General features: G+C 49.5%; 1 protein-coding gene across 1 annotated transcript; it reads left to right on the top strand.

The window, feature by feature from the left end:
- The first annotated feature begins 4,413 nt into the window (after positions 1-4,413).
- BOLA3 (bolA family member 3) lies at positions 4,414-11,533 on the top strand. The gene is made up of 4 exons (XM_080932183.1): positions 4,414-4,527; positions 6,118-6,241; positions 7,842-7,930; positions 11,276-11,533. Exons 1-4 carry the CDS (start codon positions 4,474-4,476, stop codon positions 11,339-11,341), a joined length of 333 nt encoding a protein of 110 aa, XP_080788309.1. The 5' UTR covers positions 4,414-4,473; the 3' UTR covers positions 11,342-11,533.
- Positions 11,534-11,848: the final 315 nt, after the last annotated feature.

The following is an 11,848-nucleotide window of genomic DNA, read 5'->3' as shown; positions in this document are numbered from 1 at the left end:
AGAAAGAACAAGCTGCCTTCCATGGTTGTCAGCAGAAGGTGTGGCCCAGGTTAACGGTGCGTCTTGTCACCTCAGAAGATCCAGGTGAAATATGGGTCTTGCCACTTCAAATGGCTTTAAAAAATCCCTCACAGGTGTATATCTAGTTGATTGGGCTTTAATTGATTACAGATGTAGTCAAGTAGCCAACCAGGGAAAACTACAGCTGTATTTTAGGTTTCTTTGGGAGATCGACGCTACTGTAGTTTTGGGCTTTTTGAGTAGAGTTGGAAACTACTTGCTGAGTGATCAGATGTTCTTAATACTCATTTTGTATAAGGCAAACCATCAATCAGTGTCATACAGTTTTTGCCATGGTCTTGCTTTGCAGCCCAGATTAGCTCCAGACTTGAAATCCTGGACAATGGCTTCCCAAGTGCTATGTGCCTATTTTGTTTGCCTTTTTGTTTTGTTCCAGTAGGCCTGAAAATGATCATAAAGGCCAATAAAGGCTCGGGTCAAAGTGTTTGCTGCCAAGCCTGACAACTTGAGTATTCATCTCTGGAACCTTCACGGTGGACGGAGAGAACCAACTCCTGGAAGCTGTTCTCTTACCTCCATGTGAGCTGTGGCATGTGCAAGCCACTCACATAATTGGATACATTTAATAATTTAAAAATTACGTATATTCTTATAAAAATTTAAGTGATCACCAGAATGTGTGTCCGTATATAGTTTTTGGAAGCTGTTTGAAACTTTAGAAGAGGAGGAAGTAGCCTAGACAAGAGTGGGGACGGCCAGAGTTAGGCTCTGAAGCGTAATAGCCAGAGACTGCAAGCCGAGCTCTTTAATCTGTTCAGAGTGTCAAGCGTTCCCAGGACCTTTTCTCTCCTGAGTCTTAATCACAGGGAACCTGAATGCCCCTTGATTGTCAGATCCCAGGTCACACTGACAGTTTGGCTTTCAAGGGGCTAGGAAGACACTTGCAGGACTTTACTCTGAGAAAATGTTTAGTGTTTGTGGCAGTCTGGGGAGGCAAGCCAGGAAATTTCCAGTCTTTGACAAATGAACAAGGTCGGGAAGCACAGCTGCCTGGAATTGAATTTTTAAGAACTGTTGACTCTTGGGGTGCTACGAGGCTCTATAAAATGATGACAATTAAAAATCATCTCGGGCTGGAGAGATGGCTCAGCGGTTAAGAGCACTGACTGCTCTTCTAGAGGTCCTGAGTTCAATAACCAGCAACCACATGGTGGCTCACAACCATTAGTATTGGGATCCGATATCTGGTGTATCTGAAGACAGCTACAGTGTATTCACATACAATAAATAACTCTTAAATCATCTCAGTGAGGTAAACACAGGGAATGCATCCCAAGAGACCCTAACTGAGGCATCCTCTTGGTGAGATGGCACAGGCTTGTAACCCCAGAACAAGAGGGTCAGAAATCCAGTCGTTTTCAGCTATATGGATAAATTTGAGCCCAGCTTGGAGTACAGGAGACCATGTCTCAACAGTAAACAAACGGAGTGATTAAGAAGTTAATGAAGGCGAAAGAACCTCAGGTTCAGAGCAGAAAGGATTGGTCACTTCTGGGCCCAAAGGCCATTTGAAAAATGAAGAGGCTAAGAGATGGCTCAGTGGCTTAGAGCACTGGCTGTTCTTGAAGAGTACCAGGACTTGATTCTCAGGACATATCTGTGTCTCTAGTTCCACAGGATCTGACACTCTTCGGCCTCGGACACTGCACATATTGTACAAACATACATGCAGACAAAATACGCAGACACATAAAATTTAAGGATTTTAAGAAGCCTTAAGTTATAGGTTGTACTAATTTGGCTTGGTTGGAGGAAAGTCTCAAAAAAGACAAAGCCATAGTTTAAAAGACGATTGTGTGACCAAATGTCTGGCAGAACCTGTGAGGACAATGCTGGTACCATGTCCTGCCGTTCAGATCCCGGCTAGGTGAGGGTAAAGTCGTAAGTTTCTTTCTCTGAAGTCGGAAGGATTTGAGAGTGAACATTTTTCTCTCAAATGGTTTGGCAGCCTCCTGGGAACAAGGTAAGATTGCACAGTGGGGAGACAACAGTTCTCTGTGACAGTTTTAAGTGTGATTGTTCTATGGAAAAGGACTGACAAGCAGAACACCGGTGGACATTGACAGGTCTACACGGAAGTGTGACCTTTAACCTGGGGCACTTAGCTTCAAGCAACAAAGCTCCAATTCAGCAACGAATTTGTTGTAAGACCCTGAGGAGAGGAAGGGGGAGAAAAGGGGGAAGAAACTTTGGCAGTGAGGTTGTTGACAATTTGCATTCTCCTTGGAATTCAGTACAGGGAGCGGTAGTGCAGCTGTTCCTAAAGCAGTCATTTTTGTTTTGTCTTAACTCAGCTTGGTCAGTATAGCTTGACCTGTTCATAAAAACTTTGTTTTTACATTTCAGAACCTTGTTTATATATTTCAAAACTTTGAGGGGTTTTGTCCTTGTTTCGTTTCTCAGAATTGGGTGATTAGAACATGAACTAATTATGACATGCATCAGGACCCTATCTAGGGCTTTCTAGAGCCAGGTGGCTGTCAGTATATTCTGTGTTTTTTTTTTTTTTTTGTTTGTTTTTGTTTTTTTCTCCTGAGAATTACTCTGGGCCATTGTTTTTATTTATCGGGCACAGGCAGGATCTCATAGCCTTGGGATGACTGGAAAATCTCTGAGTTTGACTTTAACCATTTCTGTGTCTTTAGGGTCTTGCATTCTAAGAATGGGGTATTTTGGAAAAGTCTCAGAGCCCCTAAAAACCTTGTTTTCTACATCAGATTCAGTACTCACGTCCAGAGGGGCTTCTAGTAGCTCAGAAAGAGTCACATCTGCCTCCTCAGATAGCTTTCTTCAGTTTCCTCTTCGTTGCCAAAACATCTCTAACTATTTGGTTGCAAAGCTGGTTGCTATCAGTGCCAGGCTTTCTACAAGCCTAGCAACATATTGATAAGCCACAGTAATTTCTTTAGTTCCTGCCCAGTCCAGCAACCATGTCTCAGTGGTTCAGATCATGTGACCAGTCTTAAACCAATCACCATCTAGTTACAGTTCCTGCTCTTTTGAACATGTGGTTTGGATAGCAGAGGGGCCACTCTACAGCTAGGAAACATTTAGGCAGTTTTGATTGTATTCTTGGCATAAATGAAGAAACTTAAAAGTTAATAAAGTATCTCTAATTACACTAACCATAAAGTTTAAAGAATCAAGCAGAAAAATAGGCCTGTCAAGTAATCTGGAGGTGAGGGCTGGTACACAGGAGTCACTCAACCCCGGAATGAATGAACGTTTTGTTTAGTTTTGAGATAGGGTTTCTCTATGTAGAACTTAATGTCCTTGAACTTGCTGCATTGGCCAAGCAGGCCTTGAACTAACAGATTTACCTGCCTCTGCCTCCTGAGTGCCTGGATTAAAGGTGTGGGCCTATAAATAAGCCTACTTCTACTTGGTCACTTGAAAGAACAAATCTAGAGGTATGGGTTGCATACGCACAGTGCAGTTGCGAAAGGCCGGTGATTCTCGCGGATGCGAGGCTGTAAACTTACCACCGAGAAACAGAGGCCCTAATGGAACTTGGGCTTTCATTCTCCCACAAGACACCAGCTAAATTTTGTTGGTGGTTTACTCAGTCCACATGGGGTGCGCTCCTAATCCTACCCTTTCTGGAGGTTTGGTTTTTGTTCGTTTGCTTGGTATTTTGTTGTTTTGAAACAACATCTCTTAGTCTCACCGTGTAGCCCTGGCTGACCTTAAACTAGCTATGTCGATGGGCTGGCCTGGAACTCAGAGATCTGCAAGCCATTGTCTCTCCAGTGCTGGGATTAAAAGTATGATTAAGAGTATTTTTAGTCTTGAGACAGGGTCTCACTCCAAGCTGTCCTGGAACTCACCTTAGCCCTGGCTGGTTTTGAACACAAATCAGTCCTGGGATCACAGGTGCCATTCTATCTTGTTCTGACCTATGTCCCCCAAACTCAGGGAAATCCAAAACAAATTTTCATCTCCCACCCTTCATCTAAGACCCCGCCACGCCCTATCCCAGACCACTGCAGCGGTCGCCCTCTCCAATTTCAGCCCCTCACGAAGTCTCCTCTCTCTCTAGAACGCAAACCTGAGAGGACCCGGGTTGAGACTTTCACAGGAACTCAGGAAAGAAGCCAATTTCCAAGAGCACCGACTAAGATGTCGGGGTGAGGGAGACCTGTTCTGTGCACCCCGGGATTCTGGCTGCCGAGGAGTGCGACCTGGGGGCAGGTAGGGGACCACGCAAGTGGATGCTGGCCCTGGCAGGACGGAGGGTGCTCAATGCTTGCAGGCGCGGCCGGTTCCGGGTGGCGACAGTGGAGCGGGCGCGGCCTCCGGGCGGCAGGGGGCGGGCTCGTCTGGGGCCGCGGATCTGGACACAGTGCCTGCGTCTTTTCGGCTGCTTCGTGACCTCGGGCTGCGTCGCCGGGCATGGCGGCATGGGGCCCGGCGGCCGCTATGCCTTTGCTCCGCGGGAGCCGCGGGGTGAGCCGGCGGGGCTCGGGCGGAGATGCGGGGGAGCTCGGGCGGCTGTTGTCAGGCTGGGGACTCGGGGTAGGGCCGAGGCCCTTCCTTGTTCTCATTCATTCTCTCCTGCCCTCGGCATCGCACCGCGTGTGCTGGGGGGTACCGGACTCAGGTGGGTCGGGAGACAGTTTTATAAAGAGTCACAGTATAGAGGCCCTGGGAAAGACTGCCTTACGTACAGGGAAACATTGGTGTCATAACCCCGAGTCAAAGCGTTGGTGCTGGGCACTCGGGAAGAGCCTGTACCCTGCAGTTACATGCTGACCAGGCCTCTGACCTTCACTCTTCCATAGCCTACAGGCCGGAGTCGGAGCCCAGCACTGGGTGAGCTTTCCTAATTCTTCCAATATATTCTCCTAATTCTTCCCTGGCTGGCCTAGAATGTGTGACATTTCCTGATTCCTGGGATAAAGCCACAGTGCCTACTCGTTACAGGGTCATCTTTAGATTTACCTCATCCGTTTTTTCCTTACATTAACTGCTGGTCTTGAATTCGCCTCTCAGGCTGAGGAGTTTTGTCGCTGCAAGGCGTCCAGGGCAGGTCCTGTGTGTGGTACCAGGATAGGTGTGCTAAACTGATAGCGTCCTTTGAGGAATCTGCAACTCTTGGTGATGTTACATTGCCATCCGGTCCACCCACGCTCCTGTCTCAGGAGCCGTCCCACCCGCAAACCCTGCAGTTGTGCCCAGCCTCCCAGCCTCATGGTTTCGTTCCTTTGGGTAGCACACAGACCATCTAACTCCTGACCTTTCCTCTGGCCTGCATTTCAGCCGTCTCTTAGGCATCTTGGCCTATCCAGCGGCCATGTTATCTGCTCATTCGTTGCTTCAGAGGACCTGCCTTAGGGTCAGCTCTGGGATGCTGCTGTAGAGGGACAGACTCCATCTTGCCCTTTAAGACAGGCTAACGAGAGCACCGGGGAGATGGCACAGTTGGTAAAGCACTCACAAGGATGATCTGAGTTCACACCCTGACCCATGTGAGATAAGGGTGTTCCCTGCTTTTGCACAGGATCTCAATTCGGTTTCCAGCTTCTTTGTCAATCAACTCATAACTGCCTGCTCCTGGGATCTGATATCCTCTCTCATCTAACCTCTGAAGACCTCGAATTCATGTGTACACACACACACACACACAAACTAAAAATCAAAATGTAAGAAGTCAAGTGTGGGGGCGCATACCTGAAATCCCAGTGCTGGGAGGCTAAGACAGGTGGATCCCTGGGGCCTCCCTTCTTACTGGATGAGCTCTAAGCCAGTGAGAGCCCCTGTCTCAAACACCAAGGTGATGTTCTTGACAAGGACAGCTGTGCTTGTCCTTTGACCCCAGCGAACATGTACACACAGGCAGCTTCACATACACAAACATACCGCAGAGACCCAGGATACATCCCTGAAAGTCTAGAGTGGTGTCCTGCTCTGGACCTTCAGTGAGTCTGAGATGCACGACCCCTTCACCAGCAACCCCGATACTTCGCCTGTGCCCGCTCGGGCAGAGACCACCGCTGTGCCTTCTGGATGCACAGACCCCCCTCTTTGTTCTCATAGCTCCCCCTGTGGCACTGTGCACACCGGATGTTTGCCTCCCAGACAGAGGGGGAGCTCAGAGTGACCCAGGTTCTCAAGGAAAAGTTTCCTCGAGCCACAGCTATCCAAGTCACAGACATCTCAGGTAAGGCTTTCTCCCATTCTCTCTGTGGGGCTTTGCTGAGGTTTTTAGAGTTTTTGCCTGGGGAGAGGCTGAAATCGAGAGACTAGGAGGAGGTGGAGATGGGGGCTTAGAAACCTCAGGGAACCACAAAGACAACTCTGCTCAGCAAGCCTGCCTCTGTAGAGGCACCAAGAGCTCAGGCCAAGTTCCCATTTTCGAGATGGACTTTGTAATCTGCCCACCCCAGTTCTTCTGACAGCCTACAACAGTAAAGCGAGAATGGCCCAAGGTAGGTTTTGTTAGATACCCTACTTTATCCAAGAGACAGGCCCAAAGCAGCCAAAGGAGGCAGGAGAACCAGAGTCAGAGTCGGGGCCCAGGGCAGACTCTCCAGACGCAGTCTGGCTGGGCTCTGCTCAGGCTGCTGCTGCGCCTCTGAATTTCTGGCTGGCTGTTTGTCTGTGCTCTGCAGAGGAAGCAGAGGGGACACGGGTGCACGCAGCTGATAAGGGCCAGCTCTGTCCATTGACCTCCCTGAAAGCACATTTGCATGTGGGAGGACACTGAGAAGTCTCTTTCTTGGGCTGGGGATGTTGCTCAGTTGGTAGAGTACTTGCCTAGCTTCTACAAAGGCCTGGGTTTGATCTTCCAGATGCTGCATTTTATAAAAAAGAAGAGCTAGGATATGTTTTGTAGGGTGCGGTGTGGTGAGGTGGGAGGAGTGTCTCTGCCGGCCCATGCTGAGGCATCCCTTCCCCTGAGGTACCAGCTTATTCAGGGAAGGGGCGTTGAGAAGGGAGCAGAGGCAGAGAGAATCCAGTGAGGAGGGGCAAACAGCCCTGTTTACTGTAAGCCAGGCCTACCTGGCTGTTGCCAGGTAACTGTGGGGCAGAGCCTAGAAGGAATGCTAACACCAGAAACTTGTAAAGAAGTGTAGTTCGGTGTCATCCTTGACTCTGGAGATCATGAGGTCTGATGAGGTGAGATTCTAACTTGAAAAACGAAACAAAAAGCAGTTTGTTTTATTGTGTGTCAAACGGGGGTGGTGGGAAAACATGGCAGCAAGGGCTGGAAGTGGCTGGTCACACGGCAGCCACACTCGGAGCAGAGAGAGACGTGGGTGCTGGTGCTCAGCTCTCTTTCCCTTTGGTCCAAGACTCCAGCTTAGAGATGAGTTACTCCAGTCCAGAAACCCCTCACGGGGAAGCCCAGAGGTTTGTCTCCTAAGTGACATTAGATCTGTCAGGTTGATAGTCACTATGGGACCACACAAGATGCTTAGATAAAACCTTAGGATATGCTTGTATTGAAATCAGTCTCCCGCTCCCTCCCTCCCATGGCTTACAAGGAAAGGATGCTCTGCCTCTCTGCCTCTCTCTGCTCTCCAGGCCTTGTGCCTCCTTGTTCTGCTCACGCTCAGGTGTGGGCAGTAGAGAGGTGTTGCAAAAGGTACCTTTAGGTCAAGGCTGCCTGCCACGTGTGAACGGTCGGAGCAGAAACTGTGATCTTTATCCACACCTGTTAGCAGAGTGCTGTCAGACTGTTCCTTGTGTGGATTGTCTGGGACTCCGAGTCGGAGGTACGGTCTGTGGTCACTGAAATGCCTTCGACTCTACTTCAGGAGGCTGCGGGGCGATGTATGAAATTAAAATTGAGTCAGAAGAATTTAAGGAGAAGAGGACTGTCCAGCAGCACCAGATGGTCAACCAGGTCAGTGGCTCCGGATGGTCCATTGCCCCGGACCTTCAGCATCTGAGGGCACAGCAGTGGGCGTGGAGACTCACTGTTAGTACTTGGTCAGGAGGACAGGCGTGCACAAGTCAACTTTAACATCAGTGTGGCGTGAGCTAATCCAGCCCCAGTATTTCTTTATGCTAGTCCCCAATAATCACACAGTATTTATTTAAAACTGTTCCTCAGTAGCTGTGCAGTTAAATGATCTATCTTTACTTTTTATGCTAGTCTGGCTACCTCCCAGCCCCTTCCCACCTTACTTGTATATCATTATTGATCTGGCTCTTTAGGTTTCAGGTATGTTTCCATGATCTCTCTCTCTTTCTCTCCTTCTCTCCCTCCCTCCCTCCCCCCTCCCTCCCTTCCTCCGTTCCTCCCTCCCTCCCTCCCTCTCTCTACATCTGGACCTTGACCCTGAGTGAGCCCGTGGCTTAGGTTCCCTCTGCACCCAACCCAAAAACTGCTTGCTACCCTTGTGGCTGGGCTCCAAAGCCCTTCCATTTTCCAACTCCCTTTTAAAAAGAAGTTTTTATTCTCGACTATTAGTGCTGGGGCACACATGCTACAGCGCATATGTGGCTAGAGTATAATTGCCTTCTACCATATGGGGCCTGGGGACTGAACTCAGGTCACCAGGCTTGCCAGCCACCTTTACCCACTGTACCGTGTCACCTAGCCTCCCTCTTCCAGCTGATTCTGACCTGTGTCCTGGATTCCTGCTCCCCTGACACCTGTCCCTAGGCTGTGGCATGTACAGCCCCCAGGCAGGCTGAGATAGGGCAGCAGTCAGTGGGGCATGGTCTGGAGACCCAGAGTGCAGGTAGACAAGACTGGGAAGACCTGGCTTTTTCCACAGCCTGTGGAGCTTGGGCTGTGCTCTCTAGCACACCGGCTGCCTGATGTGACTGAACTCTGGTCACTCCCGTGCGTGCCTTGGCCTGCAGCTAGAGTTGCTACTTTCTAGGCTGTGACCCTGAGAAAGTTACTCAACCTCCCTGCGTCTTAGTTTTCTAATCTGTAACACCATAACTGGAGTAGTGCCCGCCCCAAAGGCTCTTGGGAGTGGTAAGCACCCACAGCTTGAGAACAGCCTGACACATGGTAAGGCCTCCATAGCTGAACTGTGCACTTCAGGCTAGTTTCTAGGTAATTCTCCTTACATTCTTTTTTTTAATTAAAAGATTTACTTATTTATTTTATGTGAGTGCACGGTAGCTGTCTTCAGACACACCAGAAGAGGGCACCAGATCCCATTACAGATGGTTGTGAGCCACCATGTGGTTGCTGGGAATTGAACTCAGGACCTCTAGAAAAGCAGTCAGTGCTCTTAACCACCCAGCCGTCTCGCCAGCCACTATATTCTTATATTGCTGTAGGAGTGCTGGGATTACAGATGTGCCGCATCTGTCCTTTTTACCTAGGTTTTGGGGATCAAACTCAGATTTGCCAGGCTTGCTCAGCGAGCATGCTCTTGTTGCCTTTTCTTTTTCTCTATTATTAATTCATCACTGCCTCTTGCCCTTTCCTCTGTGTCCCCAATACTGAGTGTAACCCAAGCTGCATCTTTTTTAAGCACAGGGTCTCACTGTACAGCCCTGGCTGTCCTGCACTATGTGATAGACCAGTGGTCCCGAACTCCCAGAGAGCCGCCTGCCTCTGCCTCCCAAGCCTGGCATCAAAGGCCTGCATCAATATGGTTGGGCTTTCAGGCCGCATCTCCTTGTCCGTGGTGCTTTGCTTTTTTGAGTCAGTGTTTCATAGTCCAGGCTGGCCTTGAACTCACTATGTAACTGAGGATAAACCTGAACCTTCCTATCTGTAGTTAAGCACTGGGGATGGAGCACAGTGCTTTAACGGAAGTCCCATGCCTGATCCTCCTGCTTAGGCACTTAGGGTACTTTAGACAAGCCCATCCCCCAACTAGAGCCTCAGAGGGAGGTGCTGGCAGGAGGGAACTTGCACCGACCACTGCAAAGCCTCAGCTTCCAGGACGCATCTGTTGCCTGAAGGCATGATTAGGCTCCCACCACCCTGCAATAGGAGCGGCCCATGGTAGCCCAGATGCAGAGTAAAAAATAGCCACTAGGGGGCACCGTGGGCCTGCAGCAAGCCTAGGGTAGGCGCCCTGTTGTGATAGGCTTTTTTTTTTTTTTTCCTGGCTCCTTTTTGTCTGCAGAGGTGAGGCTTCCATGTGAATGTAGAGTTGGTCTTGGATGGCTCATGGGCTTCCAACACAGCAGCAGGGCCAGTTAGGACATCTGGGCCCATACCCTGACCTATTTACTCCTTGCTGACCTTGGACGGGTACTCAGTGTTTTAACTGTACAACCCAGGTGTTGTGTGTGTGTGTGCGCGCGTGTGTGTGTGACACTGTGGCCAGAAGTCATAGGCAGAAGTCTGCTGCACAGGCAGGAGGTCAGCATCAGGAGGCCTTCCCAGTCACTTCTCTGAATTTTAAGATTCATTCTTCTTTTATATGCCTGAGTGTTTTGCCTGTGTGTATGTTTGTATACCTGGTGTACTCAGAGGCAAGAAAAGGGAGTCAGATTCCCAAAGGATTGGAGTTACAGAACCCAGGTCTTCTGCAATTGCAGCAAGTGCTCTAAACTGCTGAGCCATCTCAGCCTCGGCTTAAGTTCTGGTTCGGGTCTTCCTGTATCGATGGGCTGGATTTGAACTCCTGAGCTCAAGCTACACCCTGCCTTAACCCGGGCAGCTGGGCTCTAGCTGTGCAGCACCAGCAGGCGTTACTGAGTGAGAATCAGTTGTGAGTTGACCCAGGTGCTCGGAGCTTGAGGAGGGCAGATCTCAGTGAACGGGAGGACGGGGCTCTGTAACAGCAAGTTCCAGGCCAGCTAGGGCTACGTAGTGAGGCGCTGCCTCAAACAAACACACTTACAAAAGTGGCTGGGAAGAGGCTTAGGGGGCAAATGTTTGCGTGCAAGTATGACAACCTGAGCAGACATCAGGACCTACAATAAAACTAGACGCTGGCCTTATAGATGTGTGTGACACACCCAGCGATTGTGTCAGTGCTGGGTGGGCACTGTCATCTGAGCCCCTGGAGGGCAGAAGCAGTCAGTCCCTGGAGGAAGCTAGTTGACCATCTGGAACGGGAAGCTCCAGGGTTAGAGCAGTCCATCTCGGGCCTCCAAACACACACACACACACACCTTTCAGACATGGGCCAAAAAAATATGTTGAAGGAAAAATTGATTAAACAAAATATGTGCAGGTACCGTTCAGACTGAGCCACGTAGAATAAATACTCTACGGCTGCTGTAGACACGGGAACTGAGCACGATGTCTCTTCCTCCTCAGGCGCTGAAAGAAGAGATCAGGGGCATGCACGGTCTTCGGATATTTACCTCTGTCCCCAAATGCTGAGCGCACACCGGCTACGTGACAGCTCACGCTTAGAACCTCAAGTGCACGTGACTCAGCGCAATACTCCAGAAGAGCCCCTCTCCCTCCAAAAGTATATTTTCTGTTCATAGACATTTCTGTACTATAATTATAGAGAGATGTTATCTATTTGGAGTTAATTAAAGGTCACAGCTACCCGCTGCTCAGAGCAGATGTGTCATGTGCCAGGTCCCTCCTTTCAGAAGCAGCATCTTTTGTCTCTGCACAGTTCACCCTACTACTCTGCTGGGCACAGAGTGAAGGCCAGAGTTTTGGCTTTTGCTTTCTGAGACAGGATCTTTGTGTAGCTCTGGCCGGCCTGGAACTCTTTTGACCTGGACCTAGCTCTGCTGCTTGGATCAAAGGTGCGCATCACCACACCTGACCCTAGGTTTCTGGTTCTATGAAGTTTTAAGGACTTTTCCCTCCCATACTTCTCTAAGAATGACAAGGAAGCTCCAGCTTCCCATCCCCAGGCGAGGAGCGGAG

The sequence above is a fragment of the Micromys minutus genome (assembly GCF_963924665.1).
Source record: "Micromys minutus genome assembly, chromosome: 18".
NCBI lineage: Eukaryota > Metazoa > Chordata > Mammalia > Rodentia > Muridae > Micromys > Micromys minutus.
Note: the sequence above shows the minus strand (reverse complement) of the source record. Positions and strands in the feature narration are given on the sequence as shown.